The sequence below is a fragment of the Hyla sarda genome, chromosome 4, assembly GCF_029499605.1.
Source record: "Hyla sarda isolate aHylSar1 chromosome 4, aHylSar1.hap1, whole genome shotgun sequence".
In the NCBI taxonomy this organism is placed as follows: domain Eukaryota; kingdom Metazoa; phylum Chordata; class Amphibia; order Anura; family Hylidae; genus Hyla; species Hyla sarda.
This window is the reverse complement of record NC_079192.1, coordinates 172,203,637-172,225,389: the sequence shown is the minus strand read 5'-3', so window position 1 is coordinate 172,225,389 and position 21,753 is coordinate 172,203,637. Positions and strand designations below refer to the sequence as shown.

The following is a 21,753-nucleotide window of genomic DNA, read 5'->3' as shown; positions in this document are numbered from 1 at the left end:
TGATTGGGTGACTGTTACTAGTGGGGTACCACAGGGGTCAGTCTTGGGTCCTGTTCTATTTAATATATTTATTAATGACCTTGTAGAGGGGTTGAATAGTAAAGTAGCAATCTTTGCAGATGATACTAAACTCTATAAAGTGCATTGTTACAAATGGATCTGGATAGGTTGGAGGTTTGGGCTGGGAAGTGGCAGATGAGGTTCAACACTGATAAATGTAAGGTAATGCACATGAGGAAGAAAAATATGGGATTATGTATTAAATGGGAGAACACTTGGGATGACTGACGTGGAAAAGGACTTGGGAGTCTTAGTTAACAGTAAATTTAGCTGCAGTGACCAGTGTCTGGCAGTGTCGGGCAGCTGCCAAGGCAAATAAAATCATGGGGCGCATCAATAGGGGCATAGTTGCCCACAACAAGGAAATAATTCTACCGCTGTGCAAATCACTAGTCAGACCACACATAGAATACTGTGTACAGTACAGGGCACCAGTGTACAAGAAAGATATAGTGGAGCTGGAGAGGGTTCAAAGATGGGTAACCAGAGTAATATGGGTAATGGGAGGACTACAGTACCCAGACAGATTATCAGAATTAGGGTTATTTGGTTTAGAAAAAAGAAGGCTTAGGGGAAACCTAATAACTATGTATAAATATATCAGGGGGCAGTACGGAAATCTCACCCATGATCTATTTATACCCAGGACTGTATCTATAACAAGGGGGCATCCTTTCCTGTAAGGGCATTGAGACTGTGGAATTCTCTGCCAGAGTAGGCGGTCATGGTGAACTCTGTAAAAGAATTGATAAGCAGTCTGGATTTTTGGAGACTAATAACATTACAGGTTATGGATTCTGGATCTATATGGACAGAAGGTTGATCCAGGGATCTATTCTGATGCCATATTTGGAGTCTGGAAGGAATTTTTACCTCGAGTATGAGTTTCTTTTTGCATTCCTCTGGATAAACTCAGTAGGGACTCATTAAGGTTATAGGTTGAACTTGATGGACTTTGGTCTTTTTCGACCTTATGAACCATGTTACTATATTACAATATATCTGGTCCAGTTCAAACATCAGGAACAATAAAATCTGACTTGGCAGAATATAAAACATTGCAATCATAAACTTACAGCATTTTTTGGAACCTGACGCCATTTGCTCAGGCTCAACATGTTCCCTTGGCACTACATGTGGCTTCAGCCATTCTTACTCTGCCTTACACATTCTATCTTATTGGGGACTCCTGCCTCCCACCTGCATTCCAGTGCTCCCTGAACATCAACGGGTCTGCACAAGAGAAGGGGGACAAGACAGAGGTGCTGGGCAAGTACATGGGGGCACATATAAGGGGAAAAATTTAACACAGTGGTGTAAATATAAAAAGGGCAGTACCACCCACTTATAGTTTAGTGAACATGAATCCAGCCCTGCTAAAGGAAACATGACTGGCACCGGTTTGGGGATATTGGGGATGTCTGGCTGGTTCTGACATTAGACCACAAGTGGGAATATGTAGGTTACAGATTAGATGGCCGATTAGATGTAAGTGATAGGGGCGCACCATAGCTGACACATTTCTGGAGGGTTTCTATGACAAGTACTGTGTGTTCATGCAGCCATTCATGTATCCACCCTCTTGCATTGCTATGTACAGCTAAAGGGGAACAGTAATGATGACAATAGTTCAACCTTCAGACAGAAAGCATCAGAGTACTTAGTCTATATATATCAGTAGATGAACAAATGGGCACTATGGGCACCTCAATACCACATGGTTAATCCAAGGGACTTTACACTCAAGGTCACCTCTGTCTCCTCTCTCCACACGACTTCTCTTCTCATCTTTCAGTTTACTATCCAGCAGTTTCTCCATCTTCTCAATTACCTGCATAAACATAAATCAAGTCCCAAATGTAGTATAACTTAAGGGGCAGTTCTTTCTCAACTTGATGCAGATGTTTTTATTGCATATCACAGAAATGACAACTGAACAAGGCTGTAAAAAAAATATTTTCCCTGTTTTGGTCTATAATAGTTACATATAATCATTTTTCAGGTAACTTCATTATTTGCCTATACAATAGATAAATTATTACTATGTATATCTATTGAACAAATGCTATGTTAATAAATGAGAAAAAAGTTGATATGCATAAGAACCATTATGCTGAAACATAAAAAAGAACCAGAAGCCTTGACTCCCCCTAGACTTGGCTGACCCTTATTTTACTAGGGGGAATAAGTTAAGCTCCTCCTGACCAACTTGCAGTGGTGACTTTTTTGAAACAACAGAAGATACAGGCTGAAATTCCTCCCGTTGGATCCCTGGTTAAACCCCCCCCCCTCCCGCAAGAGATGAATGGGGCATCAATCAATAGACCATCAGTGGTATGTCTTTGCCTTGCTCTGTGTAATGGTTTATGACTCAACAACAATAAAAGAAAAATTGGAGGAGGATTGCAAAAGGAAAATTCAAAGCTAATCCTGATGGATTTTTTTTTTAATGGAACCCAGATGACTATATAGTCCTGCATACTTTTAGGACAGTATTAATTATGGACCTATGAGTCATAAGTGAAACTCATTTATGGGGAAGTATTACTGCGTGGGGTAAAGCAAATACAGCATTCCATAGTAAGAACTTTATAACGTCATTCTATCAATTAACCATGATGATGGGATTACATAATCCTTTCTCTAAACAGCGTGTGCATGTATAGTGCTTACACTTTATCTTACATTAACTGTCAAAATTCTGAGACTACCTTTAGCTCTCAGGGACCAGTAGATGACAAGTAAACAGACAATGCTTATAGCCAAACAGCTTAGTAACTAAGTGAAAAACTGAAGTCTTATTGTCACCTTGTCAATGTCCTTAAACTCAATTAATGCAATAAAGATGGTGTGGAGGGACCTGAAACATTAACCTCACACCTTTATGTTGTATGGTTAACTGAATGAGCTCTACAGAGGCAATGTCTCACCTTCTCCTGCTTTCGCACTGTGTCTTGTATGGCTTTTGCCCGGGTTAGTCTCTGGTGGTACTGGCCGAGCACAGTTTGCTGCTGTTGGTGTGCTCTCTGCAGTAGAAGCAGCTCCTTCTCACGGTCATTTCTCTACAAAATAATTAAGAAGCCATAACACTAAGAAAGCTTGCTAGTATAGATCGATATCCCGAATAACATATCAGTGGCATCTCCTTACACTGGAATGTACTGCATTATTTATAATGAAATTGTTATTGACTGTTGTTGGTGTATTAACTGAGCGTAGGCCAGGAGAAAACAATGCTGGAAAACTCATAAACTATAGTGTAGATAAGAAAATGTGTCACTTGGCTCTATTATTCCAGGACTGTTTATTGGTGATAACACTATGTGGCGGCACTATTGACTCAGCACAAAAATCAGACTCCTTGGTGGACACAATAATCAAACATTGTCTAAAAGAAAAACTGCCTTTGTTTCCCACAGAAACCCATCAGAGCTCAGCTTATTTGTACAATATATGCTCTTGAAGAGTAAAAGCTGCTCTTTGAGTAGTTGCTATGGGCAAGTTTTTTTTTTTTTTTTTTTCATCAACTTTCATACAGTGACCCAACGTATTCTATGTACATGGGTTGGTTATGTGGCTGACTGATGCTGATTTTTAGGCCTGCAAAAAAGATCCAATCAGTTGGTGAACAATACATGTGTTACCTTGTTTGTCAGCTGATAACTGAGCCTATTACACAGGGAAATTCGGAATATAATCACCCTGTGTAATGTGCCCGTAAGTTGTTATTTAAAGTCCTGTTTTCTTTTTCCGTTTTTTTGCTGCCAATATTTATATTTCCATTGTACATTTTCCCAAGGTACTTCTATGGGGCGCCTACAATCGACAAATCCATTTTTTGCCTCTCAGTAAAAACTTGTCTGTATAATTTCCTAAAAAGTTTGTATTAACAAACAATACAAAGTAGACACTGAGTTTCCAGTAATTATATGTGTATGCAGGGCTTGACTGGCCAAACAAAGATTGGCCCAAGCTTCAAGTTCACTAATGGTCTCTAAAGGTTTAGCAGAAGATATAGTCAGTTATGGCCCCATTACATGTCCTGAGATGCTGCGTCTTCTAGATCGATGCTTGTTTACAGAGCCTTTTGAATTGCTATGTGAGTGTGCATTAGGCCAACTTTCCACATGGTTTTTTTTTCTGGTGTTTCTTGGCAAACTGCCACTTCAGGTCTTAAGCCAAAGTCAGAAGTAGACCCATGAGGATGGCGAAGTGTAAGTCTTCTCTTTATATTTCCCTTCCAAATACACTTCTGACTTTGGCTGCAAAATGCAGTGGCAGTTCAACCCCACCCCAAAAAAAAAAAATGCCAGAAAAAAACTGTGTGGAAAGCTAGCCTTGAAGTAGAACTCCAATGAATAAACTTTGTTACATTCTGCCCCTCCCCCGATGCCAATGGAATCGCTTTCCCGTTCTTCGGCCCTGGTCTTCTTCCGGCTTTTGATATCCAACATGTCACACGACATGTGATGTAGCTAATTGCCAACCGAGCAAGGTCCTACCTTGGCTGGTAATAGCCTGAGCAGCCGTTACATGACCCGGGCCGTTACATGACACTGCTGCTTAACCAATCACCTGCTGAGGCATGAAATTGCTGCGGCAGGCAATTGGCTGAGCTGCGGTGTGATATGTTGTGCCCCAAAAGCCAGAAAAAGACCAGGGCCGGAGGGTAGGAGACCAATTCCAGTGGCATCGGGGGAGCGACGGAAGGTAAGTTAAAGTTTGTTACTGTTCTTCCGGCAGCCTGGGCACTTTATGTACAGTCATTTAGTATGTTATTATAATAAAGACAACATTTCATCCCTTCTAGACAATAATCTACATACAGTAGTACTCACCCTTACTAATTCATTCTGCAACTGCTGGACCCGGTCTCTCATACTACGGAGCTCTGATGTTTCACTTGCTAATTTTTGCTTGAGAGTCACTAAGAGAGGAGACAAGAGCAACATGTTCTAGACATTTCTTCATGACATTAGGTGTAACTGGATACTATTAGCTATAAAGTGCTGGCAAGGACTTCCACACTACTTAGTTGTCATTTGACTAAAGGTTTGTATTATAAATAAATTTACTGAAAATTATCTTCTGAATTTTTTTTTTTTTTTTTTTACAAAAGTTTAAAGACCATAACAAAGGCTTTTCTTTAGAGCAGAAATGTAGCAATTAACACTTTTTTGAATTTGTATGTTGCTGTTTCCTTGATGCATTTGGGATTTGTTTTTCATATATCAACATCATTGTTTCCTTTTTCATGTCCCATGGGATGTTTAGATATTAATGCAAGATCAGGGATGCTTTTTCGAAGGTACACCGAATGTATTTTCTCACCAAGTCTGTCTGCAAGCTCAGCTTTTGTCATGACATCGATGTCTGTGTCACTTAGGAGGCTGCGGCCTGCATCCTGATTCAGACTACGTTCACTACGGAGAGCACTGTTCTCTGCTTCTAGTCCGCTCATCTGGTGACGTAGAGCAATGATATCATCTGCCATACGCTGCATGGCGAGACGATAGTTTGCCAGCTCCTATTGGTGGAAAACAGAAAGGATTTAACAAGGCTGGTTTGGGTGTTTAATAGATGCAATTTGTGACATAATTTTAGAGCGTTTTGATAAGGCAGTAAAGTATTGAAGAAAATGGCATTAAGTGATTTGTGGACACTTATGGCAATTTACAAGTGAGGGGAGCAAAGAGACAAAACAAGGTGACACTCACCAAGCAGGTCTATTTATTCAGGGCACGGAGACATCAAACAGGTGACAGGCGGGGGAGTGGAGGAAGTGCGCAAGTTGCACGAAACAACTTGTTCCAGTTTACCCCATCCTCCACCGCAGCTCCCCCGCCTGTCACCTGTTTGATGTCTCCGTGCCCTGAATAAATAGACCTGCTTGGTGAGTGTTGCCTTCATTTGTCTCTTTGCTCCACTGGATTGTATGCTGTTTGTGGCTGAGCAACCCTGCTGCAGGCTTCTAGCGAGTCAGTCCCACATGCTTCCCCGTGTTTCTCTTCACGCATAGTCTCGTATGTACCTGCTTCTTCCCTCCGCTGCTAGCAATTTACCATAACCTGGTTAAAGAGGTATTCCAGGAAAAAACTTATTTTTTTTTTTGAATATCAACTGGCTCCAGAAAAGTTTTGTAAATTGCTTCTATTAAAAAATCTTAATCCTTCCAATAATTATCAGTTGCTGAAGTTGAGTTGTTTTTTTTTCTGTCTGGCAACAGTGCTCTCTGCTGACATCTCTGCTTGTCTCGGGAACTGCACAGAGTAGAAGAGGTTTGCTATGGGGATTTACTTCTACTCTGGAAAGTTCCCGAGACAGGTGTCATCAGAGAGCACTTAAACAGAAAACAACAACTCAACTTCAGCAGCTCATAAGTACTGAAAGGATGAAGATTTTTTAATAGAAGTAATTTGCAAATCTGTTTAACTTTCTGGAGCCAGTTGATCTATAAAAAATTTTTTTTTCCTGGATAACCCCTTTAACTTCCTGATGGTGCTCAATACTGTACTTAGAATACCTCAAAGATAAGATTTGTAAGGGCAGAGTACCCCTTTAAAATATTGGCCCAGATTTATCACTCTGTCTGTAAGAAAAAATGGTTTAACAACCAATCAAATTTCAGCTTACATATCTTAATGACTTTTGGTAAAATGAAACCTGAGCTGGGATTTGCTGCAATGGGCAAACTAGAGAGTTTTTGTCGCAGACTGTAATGTATTTTTTTTTTTACAAGGCTAATGTTTATAAGATTATTATAGAGGTAATTTAAGTGGTTCAGGAATATACCCCATAGAAATCTATGGGCAGAGACTTGTTTCATCAGAGGAATTGCTTCCAGGGAAGACCACGCAACTAACGGAGTATATATAGTACACATTCGAACATGATCACAATGGCACGATAGGATATCTTTCTACACAGGATATTCTACCGGGCTAACTTGTAGCATGATCATGTTATGGCTGGCTACATAGGTGCCTTGTCCATAATATGGCTTTGCAGTCCACATGAAGCATAACTAGTATGCCAGACTTTTGCAGCTTAAAGAAGGTGAAAATGACTGCAGTGCCAATTTAGGCCAGAAGAGGGTGATCTTATACCTTACATTTAGCATACAAGGTATATATATATCAACCACTATTAGAAGGCATAAAAATCTATTTCTCACATCGACATCATATATAAGGTATAAAAAGAGAGCGGATTGTACAAAATATTAACAGTCCTAATAACTGTTTCCTTTAATGAAAGCCTATATAAGTCTAGAATAAATCACTGCCATAAAGACATCAGACATTCCAGATTAAGAATCAATGTTCTCGCTCTATTGAATTCAGTAACAGCTGTTGATATAAGCTTGGTATTTTGCTGGGAAGGGCACGGGAAGTGTGTATTCACATGGAGATCATTGCTCTTTGTTTCTTCATACAAATTGTATAGAAAAAGAATAATATTTTTTCTTTCTGTCCCATGTCAAAAAATAATAGCATTTAGGGAAATAAATGCGTCTTTTATGCGGGCCTTTTTCGATATATCATCAGTTGATGGATTTATGACAATATGTACACTGACTCTCCACTTACTTGTTCCTGATGTTGCTTCACAGGGTCCTCAGACACTTCCATGGTATTGCTAGAAGAAATCAGAAATATTTCAGCTGAAGTGTAGCCTGCAGGTGTATGAGTATCATTATTTCCATTTTAGTTGAAATCCTGACTGGTTCTTCACTCATTGATAAGAGCATTTGGTTCCTGGCTTGGCCCTGTAATCTGACCTTGGGGTTACAGGTTTTACCTCAGGTATTGGGGAGCGAGGTTGGTGCCCGACTGTTTTGAAGGATCCGCTGGGTCAGAAGACCGCCGTTTTCTTGCTGTGTCTTGGACCCATGGGTCTGGGAGGATATCAGCCAGAGCATTGTAGGAGGGCAAAGAAGGTACATCATTCTGGAGCTAAAAATAAAGAGAAGGGCCAAGTGAGAAAATGACCACAGAACGTTTACAATCATTTAGACTGAAAGACACAACAAATGGTCATACTTACAGAGGAAGAGTATGGTCTATAAAAGCTCTCCATGCATGAGAATCAACAAGCCCTCCTACCCTAACCAACTTGGTGGTGTGAACTTGACCTATACAGAAGCTTATGTATCAGAATGTGCCAGGTAAAAGTAATCGGCATGTGCTATTGTGTATACTTTTCTAGCATAAAGACATTAGTCATTTTCCTATGTTACGCTATATGTTCCAAAGAGGTGAATGCTCATCTGTTGTGATACAGGAAGTATAGCTGTGCCCTCAACCCTATACTAATGGGAGATAACCAAACATAATTCTCCCCAGTCTCCTAGAGAGGTAAGTGTTACTAACCCAAACACACACCCTCCTCCCCTCACCAAATAGCAACCACAGCTTCAGCTCTCTTATAGTACTCACCTTTTGTAAAGTAGCCAGTTTGTAGGACAGTCAATAGGCTTAGGGAACACTTGGAATGCAGCTGAACATCCACACCCTGTCCACCTCCTTATTTACTTCTAATTCCGTCCCTCCTTACACAGTATCTGTCTACTTATATCTATCTATACGGATTCATTCCACATAGACACCTTCCTATCCATCCAGTGTCACATTACCTATCTCTAAAACTGGTTTTTCCTCAAAATATGATTAATCCCCTAACACTTCTTTCATGGACACCTAGCTGCGCAGGCAGGTTGTCACAACACCACATCTCCCTGGAAACTGTCACCAAGAGGAAGAGGGCAGGACTTGGACACTGGTCTGTCTGGAGACAATGCAACGAATCCTGGCAATATTGCTGATGTATCAGGCACAATTTTTAGGCAGACATATGATCATTAGGCATAAGAATGAGATTATAACCATGTGATCTGTCTAGTTAGTCTGTCAGTAATTCATATATATTCCCTCCACTCATTGACGACTATGACAGTTCTTCAAATAACATGAATTTAAGCAAAGAAGCAAACAAAATAGAGACAACCAGAAAAGGCAAATGTATATATACACACATATACACCAGCGCTCTTAAAATTGAAGCTTCCATGTATGGAAATTAACCCCTTATGGACTCAGCCCATTTGGACCTTAAGGACTAAGACAATTTTATTTATACGTTTTCGTTTTTTCCTCCTCCCCTTCAAAAAATCATAACTCTTTTATATTTTCATCCGCAGACTAGTATGAGGGCTTGTTTTTTGCGCGACCAGTTGTCCGTTGTAATGGCATCACTAACTTTACCATAAAATGTATGGCGCAACCAAAAAATACTATTTGTGTGGGGAAATTAAAAAAAAAACGCATTTTTGGAAATTTTGGGAGATTTTGTTTTCACGCTGTACAATTTATGGTAAAAATGACATGTGTTTTTTATTCTCTTGGTCAATACGATTAAAATGATACCCATGATTATACACTTTTCTATTACTGTTGCGCTTAAAAAAAATTGCAAACTTTTTAACCAAATTAGTACGTTTAAAATCCCCCTATTTTGAAGACCTATAACTTTTTTATTTTTCCGTATAAGCGGTGGTATGAGGGCTCATTTTTTGCGCCGTGATCTGTACTTTTTATTAATACCATATTTGCTTATGCAAAACTTTTATTACATTTTTTATAAATTTTTTCGGGAATAAAATGTTATAAAAAAGCTGCTATTTTGGACTTTTTTTTTTTTACATTCACGCCGTTCACCGTACAGGATCATTTACATTTTATTTTAGTAGTTTGGATATTTACACAAGTGGCGATACCAAATATGTATATAAAATTTTTTTTTTACACTTTTTGGGGGTAAAATAGGAAAAATGGGACAATTTACGTTTTTATTGGGGGAGGGGGTTTTCCACATTTATTTTACTCTATTTTTTTACTTTTATTACTTTTATTTTTACACTCTTATAGTCCCCATAGGGGACTATTCATAGCAACCACTCGATTGCTAATCCTGTGCAGTGCTATGTATAGGACACAGCACTGATCAGGGTTATCGGTCATCTTCTGCTCTGGTCTGCGGTAAGGCAGATCAGAGCAGAAGACTCCCGGAAGGCAGCGGAGCCAGGTGAGGGGACCTCCGTCTGCCATGCAGGATGAACGGATCGCCGCGGCAGCGCTGCGGGCGATTCGATCATCCTGTTAAGTGACCGCGATGCTGCAGATGTCGTGATCTGTATTGATCACGGCATCTGAGGGGTTAATGGCGGACATCCGCGGGATCGCAGGTGTCCGCCATTACCGGCGGGTCCCTGGCTGCGATCCACAGCCGGGACCTGCCGCGCATGATGCTGGCATCGCTCCGATGTACGCGGTTATGCTCAGGACATAAATGTACGTCCTGGTGCATTAAGTACCACATCACCAGGATGTACATTTACGTCCTGCGTCGTTAAGGGGTTAAACAAATGAGCCCCATCAGATGTCAGATGAATACAGATTTATGTTGCAGTGTAGATGGATGGATGGATAGATAGATGATTGATAGATGCGCCGTGATCTGTACTTTTTATTAATACCATATTTGCTTATGCAAAACTTTTATTACATTTTTTATAAATTTTTTCGGGAATAAAATGTTATAAAAAAGCTGCTATTTTGGACTTTTTTTTTTTTACATTCACGCCGTTCACCGTACAGGATCATTTACATTTTATTTTAGTAGTTTGGATATTTACACAAGTGGCGATACCAAATATGTATATAAAAATTTTTTTTTACACTTTTTGGGGGTAAAATAGGAAAAATGGGACAATTTACGTTTTTATTGGGGGAGGGGGTTTTCCACATTTATTTTACTCTATTTTTTTACTTTTATTACTTTTATTTTTACACTCTTATAGTCCCCATAGGGGACTATTCATAGCAACCACTCGATTGCTAATCCTGTGCAGTGCTATGTATAGGACACAGCACTGATCAGGGTTATCGGTCATCTTCTGCTCTGGTCTGCGGTAAGGCAGATCAGAGCAGAAGACTCCCGGAAGGCAGCGGAGCCAGGTGAGGGGACCTCCGTCTGCCATGCAGGATGAACGGATCGCCGCGGCAGCGCTGCGGCGATTCGATCATCCTGTTAAGTGACCGCGATGCTGCAGATGTCGTGATCTGTATTGATCACGGCATCTGAGGGGTTAATGGCGGACATCCGCGGGATCGCAGGTGTCCGCCATTACCGGCGGGTCCCTGGCTGCGATCCACAGCCGGGACCTGCCGCGCATGATGCTGGCATCGCTCCGATGTACGCGGTTATGCTCAGGACATAAATGTACGTCCTGGTGCATTAAGTACCACATCACCAGGATGTACATTTACGTCCTGCGTCGTTAAGGGGTTAAACAAATGAGCCCCATCAGATGTCAGATGAATACAGATTTATGTTGCAGTGTAGATGGATGGATGGATAGATAGATGATTGATAGATAGATAGATGATAGATAGATAGATCGATAAATAGCAACAAGTAAAAAACAGGAGCACTCAAAAATTTGTAAAAAAAAAAAAAGTGTAGTTTTGTATTTCATCCAATGCATGAGAACAGGGTTATGAGCTGCTTGCACCTGCACACTTTTTTAGGATTGTGCTGCTCTCTTTGGACGTATTTGAATTACATAGAAAGATAGATAAAAAATAAATAAATTCAATACAGCACTCCATTTTTAGAAAACTTGAAAAACATTCAACAAATAATCCATCAAAAACATAGTGTTACAGGCAGGCGTAGCTAGCCTGAAATATATGGGGGTCATATTCAAAACTCTTTACATCAAAAATGTTGTGTTTCGCGCAAAATCAGACACTCAGTGTTTAACATGAGAATTATCCAAGGTTTACACTAGTCACACCAGTTTTGCTAAAGTTGGCGTGGCTGTGTAAATGTCATGTTTTACATGATATTTTCAAAGGGGTGAGAGTCCATTTTACATCAAAATTTGTAGTTTTTTTGTTTTTGTTTTTCTTTAGGTTTTTTTTTGGGAAAAGGCGTTTTTCATCAATTATTGAAAAATAAATAATTATTATTAGAGAATGTTATAAAAAAAAAATGTTTTCATGGTCACTGCACCTGAACTCACATTTAAGCCCTAGAAATGTTTTATTTATACAGTTATCGCTTGTCTGGGCACTAGAAACCATGGAATATTTTGTGAGATGCTTCACCCAGAATTTTACAGGATGTGAAATTTTGGTGCCAAAAGTGCCGATTTTGGCACAACAAAATCCAATATGGCGGCAACAAAACAATTGTGGCACAAAATCTGGCACAAAAAAAAAAGTGGCACAAAAATAAACTCTCACATATTTTCATATTTTCAAAGCCCTTTGAAAATGTGAGGGAAAAAAAATATAATTAATATCTTTGGAATAGAAATTACCGGCGACTACAGATCGGGCGGTGTGTGACGTCACGCCTGCGCCGGCGTGTGACGTCACGCTCTGCCCCTCAATGCAAGCCTACGGGAGGGGGCGTGATAGCTATCACACCCCCTCCCGTAGGCTTGCATTGCGGGGTGGAGCGTGATGTCGCACGCCGGCGCAGGCGTGACGTCACACGCCGCCCGATCTGTAGTCGCCGGTAATCAGTCCCGGAGCGAACACGCTCCGGGGACTGATTACAAACGGGGTGCCGCGTGCATGATCCCGGGGGGTCCCCAGCGGCGGGACTCCCACGATCAGGCATCTTATCCCCTATCCTTTGGATAGGGGATAAGATGTTTAAGCACCGGAGAACCTCTTTAAAGACAATGGAAACTGGATTCCAAGTGGATTTCTACAGATCTAAATCAAAATCTGCATGGAGTTTAACCTGTCTTTACATACCAGTCATAAGCTAGTAGTGTAGGTACCCAGCCATAAATCTCCCTAAATTGCAAATGTGCAAAAGTATAAGGATGGACTGTATATCCTTGTGAAGGCAAAGCTGGATACTGCATGAGGATGAAGCTCTGATCTCACATCATCAGTGGTGCTCCTCTGGCTGGAAGTTACAATAGAGCAGTAGTTTTCCAATGTCACCATGAAATGTTTAGTGTTTTGAGATTCAATAAATTGTCCATAAAAGAGTGCATTCACACCATTTTGGGATCCAGTAGCCGGGCTTATGCTGTACCCCATTCATGTCAATGAGCTGAACGGAGTCAGCAAGTGACTCCAGTCGGTTCATTTTTGAACCGTATCAATTTTTATTGCCGGACTGTAACCGCAGCAGCCCTTGGTTTTTCGTACAGCAACAGCCAACTCCATTCGGCTCATTGACATGAATGGGGGACTGCACAGGTCCGGTAGGGATACGGCAGCAGCCGGTTTTCAAATTGCCAGAGCCCTAAAATGTGATGTAATTGTAGCCTAAGGCTTCATTGACATGTTCAGACATGTGTATTCAAAATATGTGCCCTACACGTAAGCAACTCATTTCTATTTAAAAAAAATGAAACTTTTGCTATTACATTAAAAATCATAGTCAAACATGGCATGAATCCAGCCATAGATAACAAGCTCTAGCGGTCCCAAGAGATCTGGACCAGTCTCTGACCAATTTCAGCTCGGTGTAATGAGTTTTCGTCTCTTTTCTTATGAACATGCCATTATAACCGGCTTGCTCAGTAGTCACAGGAGATTTCTAATTCAGAAATCCCCAAAAAGGCAGATAATGTCAGTGAAAAGATGTATGTAAAGCGAAAATAATCGGGGATAAGGAATGACAGGACAACTGTGCTTGTTCAGAGGACAAGTTACCATTTTGGGAGTGCATGCAACATTTTCATTGCTCTTTCTTCTGTTTTGCGATAGAAACAAAATTAGCATTTCTGGCTATGTACAGTGATCCCTCAACTTACAATGGCCTCAACATACAATAGTTTCAACATACAATGGTCTATTCTAGACCATTGTATGTTGAAACCAGACTCAACGTACAATGTACGGACAGCCCAGATCTGTGAAACGTGTCAATGGCTGGAAGAACGGACCAATCAGAATGGGCATTCACTGGTAAAACCCCTGTATTACTGAAGTGTATGCACTGACTGGTGTCTGGTAGCGCCCCCTACAGTACAGGGAGGTATTACATGTTCTGTACACTTTACCTGTATTACTGAAGTGTATGCACTGACTGGTGTCTGGTAGCGCCCTCTACAGTACAGGGAGGTATTACATGTTCTGTACTCTTTACCTGTATTACTGAAGTGTATGCACTGACTGGTGTCTGGTAGCGCCCCCTACAGTACAGGGAGGTATTACATGTTCTGTACTCTTTACCTGTATTACTGAAGTGCATGCACTGACTGGTGTCTGGTAGCGCCCCCTACAGTACAGGGAGGTATTACATGTTCTGTACTCTTTACCTGTCGCAGGGTTAGCTGCTCCTTTGGACACCAGGTGAGGGCGACTGCATGTTACTTTTTTAGGACACTGCGTGTACTGCACAGGACCCTGAAGAAGCTCCTGTCCTCTACATAGACCAGTGTTTCCCAAGCAGGGCACCCCCAGCTGTTGCAAAACTACATCTCCCATCATACCCGGACAGCCTTTGGCTGTCCGGGCATGCTGGGAGTTGTAGTTTTGCAACAGCTGGAGGCTCCCTGCTTGGGAAACACTGACAGACAGTGATTTACAGCTCCCAGTAGATCTGTATTACTTTTATATATATATATAAGGACTTGATTCATCTATATTAGTTATCTACTTATTTTTCTTTAATTCTCACTTTTTCCTATTTTTTGGATGACATTTTGGGGGCTTATGGTTATGGTCTCAACATACAATGGTTTCCACATACAATGGCCGTCCTGGAACCAATTAATATTGTAACTTGACGGACCACTGTATATGGATTTCAGTGTGTGTGGATAAAAATGTCGGGTCATTACAGAAACATCACAACAATCAAATATTATGCCTAATGCGTGTTTTGTGTCTATAGTCCCAATGAAAACCTGTTTCTTCTTTGTTGCACACTACAAACAAATGTGTTGTCTGATCTTATAGTCAAACTACCTTTCATCTGTCACCTATTCCTTCCAACTTATATTTGGTAGATCTAAGGTCTGCTGTTCTCTAGACCAAACAGTTTGATCTGTGAAAGGTAGAACTTGATGGACATGTATCTTTTTTGTAAGCGATAATAGGTGCAAATAAGAATGTTACTACTTTCATGGTACCTTACTTTATGCACCAGTTAAATATTTGGCAGACAGAGGCTTAAGAAAATAGGATTCTAGAAATCCTTACACTAACATGGGAGAGTTCTAGTATAATAACATTTTTTGTTGAATATAAAAACAGTTTTGAGGTTATATAAAAGCTGTTTCTTAGAAAAACACATTTATTATAAGATGTTGGGTTTCTTAGGAACAGTAGTTACACTATCTGATACAATGAGAGAAGTTATAACAGACGACGTGTCTTTTCTTTCAGCACTCCACACCCTTCTTTAGAAATATTTAAACATTCTCTTCTTCTTGGAACCATCTCCACTTTCCCATAAGAATGAGATGTAGTAAAAATAGAGCATGGCATGTTCAATGCCCTGAAAATATCAGACGATACAAACCTTTAAAAACATACAAATTACCTTTTTGTGCATTCTTAAATTTATTAACTATAAAAACGTCAAAGAAAGATGAAAATAGTGGTCCACGTTTACCTGGTAGTTAAAGGGGTACTCCGTTGCTACACATCTTATCCCCTATGCAAAGGATAGGGGATAAGATGTCTGATCATGGGGGTCTGGCCGCTGGGACCCCCCCCCCATTGATCTCCATGACGTCACAACCACGGCCCCAGCGTTCTAAACATAATATTCAGAATGCCGGGTGTCTGCATGGAGATCGGGGGGGGGGGGGGGGACGTAGCGGGTTAGATGTTGTGTCCTAGGGGATGGGATGTCTAGCAAACAATGCCAAAACAAGGTCACAAGTGGTGATAAATGAGGTGCAAGTGTATTAAGAATGGGCATTTAAGACACTTAGCATACAGCAATGTTCACAAGTCCTACAGAGGAAGAATGGAGCAATGGCGGCACCAATTAGCCTGGTATCCCTTGTACCAGAAAGCCAACAAGATGATCTTTACTGATAAGGGCAGGAATCCCTAAACAGTTGTCTACAGTTGGAGAACTCTTCCTTTTCATAGAGATTCAAGACTCTTTACATGGTCCACAGTGAAGATACCTCCAATAGGTGACATCAAAGAGCAAACTCTTTTCCTTCTGGAGAACAGCTACAATTCATATGCAAAGTTACGCTCTTTCAGAGGGACTGGGAAATTGTGACAGGAAGACATTAGGCCCCCAATACTGTCTATTTATAGTATATGTAGGTATACCTTAGGCTGTATTCATGTTCAGTATTTTGATTTTTATTTAGTATTAGGTTATTATTTCAGTCAATAGTTTTAGCCAAAATCAGGAGTGGGTCCAAGCACTAAAAAAAAAGAGCACATCTTTAGGTTTTGGCTAAAATACACTTAAAAAATACTTTTTTTCTCATTATGTCTCTCTTAGTTGAGGTATACCTATGATTAAAATTACAGGCCTCTCTCATCTTTTTAAGTCGGAGAACTTGCACAATTAGTGGCTGACTAAATATTTTTTGCCCCATTGTACATATGTGCATTTTAGCTTTGCAAACCCCAAGGGGACTACTAGCAATGTTTAAAATTACAAAGTCTGATCACTCTTGGAATCAGGAGGGAATTGTGAGGGCAGATTGGTTAATGCCTTATGGATTTATTGTCTTAATCTGTATCAATATGGGGAGGCATAGTTGTACAGTTACCCACACCACTCCCTTCCTAAGCATCTTTTCCTCACCCTTGGTTGAACTTGATAAACATACTGTCACGATTCGGCTTACGGGTTGTGGATCCGCTGTGTCAGCGAGGGCTTGGCGTGGACCGTGCTAGTGGACCGGTTCTAAGAGGCTACTGGTTTTCACCAGAGCCCGCCGCAAAGCGGGATGGTCTTGCTGCGGCAGTAGCAACCAGGTCGTATCCACTAGCAACGGCTCAACCTCGCTGACTGCTGAGAAGGCGTGGGACAGAAGGACAAGGCAGAGGCAAGGTCAGACGTAGCAGAAGGTCGGGGGCAGGCGGCAAGGTTCGTAGTCAGGATGGATAGCAGAAGTTCAGGTACACAGGCTTTGGACACACTAAACGCTTTCACTGGCACAAGGCAACAAGATCCGGCAAGGGAGTGCAAGGGAGGAGATCAGATATAGCCAGGGAGCAGGTGGAAGCCAATTAAGCTAATTGGGCCAGGCACCAATCATTGGTGCACTGGCCCTTTAAGCCTCAGAGAGCTGGCGCGCGCGCGCCCTAGAGAGCGGAGCCGCGCGCGCCAGCACATGACAGCAGGGGACCGGGACGGGTAAGTGACCTGGGATGCGATTCGCGAGCGGGCGCGTCCCGCTGTGCGAATCGCATCCCCGACGGCCATGACAGTGCAGCGCTCCCGGTCAGCGGGACTGACCGGGGAGCTGCAGGGAGAAAGACGCCGTGAGCGCTCCGGGGAGGAGCGGGGACCCGGAGCGCTAGGCGTAACAGTACCCCCCCCCCCCTTAGGTCTCCCCTTTTTTTTGTCCGGTGACTGCCTCCCCTGGGATGAGGACACCGGGAAAGAATGGATGGTTTCCTCAATGGCAGGCAGTACAGCAGGAGTAGGAATGGGGAGGGAGGGCAGAGGGTGAAGCTTGGCACGGGGCAGGGAGACACAAGGACGGGAGCCATGAGGAGGCACAGAGGCTTGCCTGACGGGACTGGGAGGGGGGGAGAGGCACTTCCTGTGGCAGGCAGAGTCCCAGTACTTGATCTCCCCGGTGGTCCAATCAAGGGTGGGCGAATGAAGCCGGAGCCATGGCAGACCGAGGAGGACCTCAGAGGTACAGCCGGGGAGAACGAAGAGCTCAATCCTCTCGAGGTGGGGTCCAATAGACATGAGGAGGGGTTCTGTGCGGTAACGCACGGTGCAGTCCAATCTGGCTCCGTTGACCGCGGAAATGTAGAGCGGCTTGACGAGACGGGTCACCGGGATGCTGAATTTATTCACAAAGGACTCCAATATAAAATTTCCAGAGGCACCAGAGTCCAAGCAGGCCACAGCTGAGAGGGAGGAGTTGGCTGAAGAAGAGATCCGCACGGGCACCCTGAGACGTGGAGGAGCAGACTTAGAGCCAAGAGACGCCACACCCACGTGAGCTGGGTGCGTGCGTTTCCCAGGCGTGGAGGACGGATAGGGCAATCCACCAAGAAATGCTCGGTACTGGCACAGTACAGACAGAGATTTTCTTCTCTACGGCGATTCCTTTCTTCCTGGGTCAGGCGAGACCGATTCACTTGCATGGCCTCCTCGGCGGGAGGCCCAGGCGTAGACTGCAAAGGATGCTGTGGGAGAGGTGCCCAGAGATCTAAGTCTTTTTCCTGGCGGAGCTCTTGGTGTCGCTCAGAAAAACGCATGTCAATGCGGGTAGCCAAATGGATGAGTTCTTGGAGGTTGGCAGGAATCTCTCGTGCGGCCAGCACATCCTTGATGCGACTGGATAGGCCTTTTTTAAAGGTCGCGCAGAGAGCCTCGTTATTCCATGATAACTCGGAAGCAAGAGTACGAAATTGGATGGCGTACTCGCCCACTGAAGAATTACCCTGGACCAGGTTCAACAGGGCAGTCTCGGCAGAAGAAGCTCGGGCTGGCTCCTCGAAGACACTCCGGAGTTCAGCGAAGAAGGCCTGGACTGTGGCTGTGGCAGGATCATTGCGGTCCCAGAGCGGTGTGGCCCAAGACAAGGCCTTTCCTGAAAGAAGGCTTACTACGAACGCCACCTTAGACCGTTCTGAAGGAAACAAGTCCGACAACATCTCCATATGCAGGGAACACTGAGACAAAAATCCACGGCAGAGTTTAGAGTCCCCATCAAATTTGTCCGGCAGGGACAAGCGGAGGTTAGGAGCGGCCACTCGCTGCGGAGGAGGTGCAGGAGCTGGCGGAGGAGATGGTTGCTGCTGTAGCAGAGGCAGAAGTTGCTGTAACATGGCGGTCAACTGCGACAGCTGCTGTCCTTGTTGGGCAATCTGCTGCGATTGCTGAGCGACCACCGTGGGAAGATCAGCGAGACTTGGCAGCGGCACCTCAGCGGGATCCATGGCCGGATCTACTGTCACGATTCGGCTTACGGGTTGTGGATCCGCTGTGTCAGCGAGGGCTTGGCGTGGACCGTGCTAGTGGACCGGTTCTAAGAGGCTACTGGTTTTCACCAGAGCCCGCCGCAAAGCGGGATGGTCTTGCTGCGGCAGTAGCAACCAGGTCGTATCCACTAGCAACGGCTCAACCTCGCTGACTGCTGAGAAGGCGTGGGACAGAAGGACAAGGCAGAGGCAAGGTCAGACGTAGCAGAAGGTCGGGGGCAGGCGGCAAGGTTCGTAGTCAGGATGGATAGCAGAAGTTCAGGTACACAGGCTTTGGACACACTAAACGCTTTCACTGGCACAAGGCAACAAGATCCGGCAAGGGAGTGCAAGGGAGGAGATCAGATATAGCCAGGGAGCAGGTGGAAGCCAATTAAGCTAATTGGGCCAGGCACCAATCATTGGTGCACTGGCCCTTTAAGCCTCAGAGAGCTGGCGCGCGCGCGCCCTAGAGAGCGGAGCCGCGCGCGCCAGCACATGACAGCAGGGGACCGGGACGGGTAAGTGACCTGGGATGCGATTCGCGAGCGGGCGCGTCCCGCTGTGCGAATCGCATCCCCGACGGCCATGACAGTGCAGCGCTCCCGGTCAGCGGGACTGACCGGGGAGCTGCAGGGAGAAAGACGCCGTGAGCGCTCCGGGGAGGAGCGGGGACCCGGAGCGCTAGGCGTAACACATACATTATGTCTTTTTTTCATCTGTACAAATTATAATAATATTTAATTTTATTTTAAACCATAGGCATGACTGTGGACATGAACACACACAAACTTTGTCTTTACTGATATCTTGAGCTCAAGTGTATCTGATACAAACTAATTGGAAGAGACCAATGGTTGGAGGGTGAATTAATGCGCAACTTATAAACCACCAGAGGTGGTCCAAAAAACCCTTGGGTTCCCAACCATCAAGAACTATTTATAGGACTTTATTAGGAAGGTCCACAACAAAATAATAATTAATAGAAAAAAGGAGAAAAAATGAAAACCACACACTTAAAAACTCTGTGTACAATTAACTACCATAATTTACAGGTGGTATGGGCTCTACTGGCTCCATTATTGCTTATTGAATTGTTGGGGACATTTCTGCAGACAATGTCCCTTATCTACTTATTGATAACGCACACAGCAGATTAAAACCAGTAACAATGTCCCCCTCAACGTTTCACCACCTAAGTGGCTTTGTCAAGAGGCATGTGGGAAAGGATACACCACTGGCCAGGCACATGTGGGAAACCCATAAGGGAGATACAATTCTGGGGTTTTATTAAATGTAAATTAGGTCCCAGGAGAGGAGACCTTAATAACATGTTGCTGCGTACTGAGGCAAAATGGATTAATAAATTACAGAGCCTTAGCCCTCAAGGGCTCAATGAGGGTTTTACATTTTCTGCCTTTTTGTGAATCCTTCCTTCCTTCCTGCTGGGAGTTGTAGTGGGGAAACAACTGGAGGCATACTGTATAGGTGAACACCGTATCTGTGATGGCCGCACATCCTGCTCCCCGCCGAGCTGCCCGCAAGCCCCTCGGCATAATATTTTACCTGTCCCGGAAGCCGAGGCCGGCGTGTGAGGCGAGGGAGCCTGCGCGCATCCTCTTCCTTCAAATTGCTCGCTCCCGCCTGTCTGATTGACAGGCAGGGAGCGAGCGCAGCCTGACTGAATTCGGACCGATGCCCGGCCAGCATCAGTCCGAATTTAAGTGTGACGTCACGCCAGGCTGCAGCCGGCCACTAGGAGGGAGACCCCTAGTGGCCAGTTTTGAAATGTAAATTAAACCATAAAAAAAAAAATAATATATATATATATATATATATATATATATATTATATATATATATATATTAGAGATATGTTGTAGTGCATAAGTACTACAACATATTAAAAAAAAAATGTTGCGCAGCCTGCGCATTGTTGACATGCAACGTCAGCATAGGACATCCAGTCTCTATGCCTATCATGGTTAGATACGTGGAATTCCCTGATAGGTAAGGCTAATAAAGGTCTGCCCTTGGACTTTTTAGCTGTCCATCATTTTATATAGAGAACAATGATTGGAGAATTTATCCATGGATTATGGGAGCGATATTTGATTGGAACAAGATTCTAATGACATCATCAGAGGAGGTTATAAAACCTCAGGTTGGCGTTCTTGGATGCCATTGCCCACATGTCTCTTGACAAAGCCACTTAGGTGGTGAAACATTGAGGGGGCAGTGCTACTGGTTTTAACATGCTGTGTGTGTGTGTGAACAATAAGTAGATAAGGGGCATTGTCTGCAGAAATGTCCCCTACAATTCAATAATCAATAATGGAGTCAGTAGAGCCCATATCACCTGCAAATTACGGTGGTTAATTGAACACAGTGTTTTTAAGTGTGTGGTTTTCATTTTTCTCTTTTTTTCATTAATTATTATTTCCTTGTGGACCTTCCTAATAAAGTCCTGTAAATAGCTATTGATGGTTGGGATCCCAAGGGTTTTTTGGACCACCTCTGGTTGTTTA

At 43.2% G+C, this 21,753-nt stretch overlaps 1 protein-coding gene across 1 annotated transcript in view; it reads right to left on the bottom strand.

The window, feature by feature from the left end:
- CCDC33 (coiled-coil domain containing 33) overlaps positions 1–21,753 on the bottom strand; it is a 106,435-nt gene that overhangs the window by 14,272 nt on the left and 70,410 nt on the right. The window contains exons 13-18 of the mRNA XM_056572758.1: positions 7,861–8,015; positions 7,650–7,698; positions 5,392–5,587; positions 4,899–4,987; positions 2,991–3,122; positions 1,813–1,891 (exon numbers count right to left, since the gene is read on the bottom strand). Of these exons, the coding sequence (XP_056428733.1) occupies positions 1,813–1,891; positions 2,991–3,122; positions 4,899–4,987; positions 5,392–5,587; positions 7,650–7,698; positions 7,861–8,015 (700 nt within the window). The remainder of the gene's footprint in view (positions 1–1,812; positions 1,892–2,990; positions 3,123–4,898; positions 4,988–5,391; positions 5,588–7,649; positions 7,699–7,860; positions 8,016–21,753) is intronic.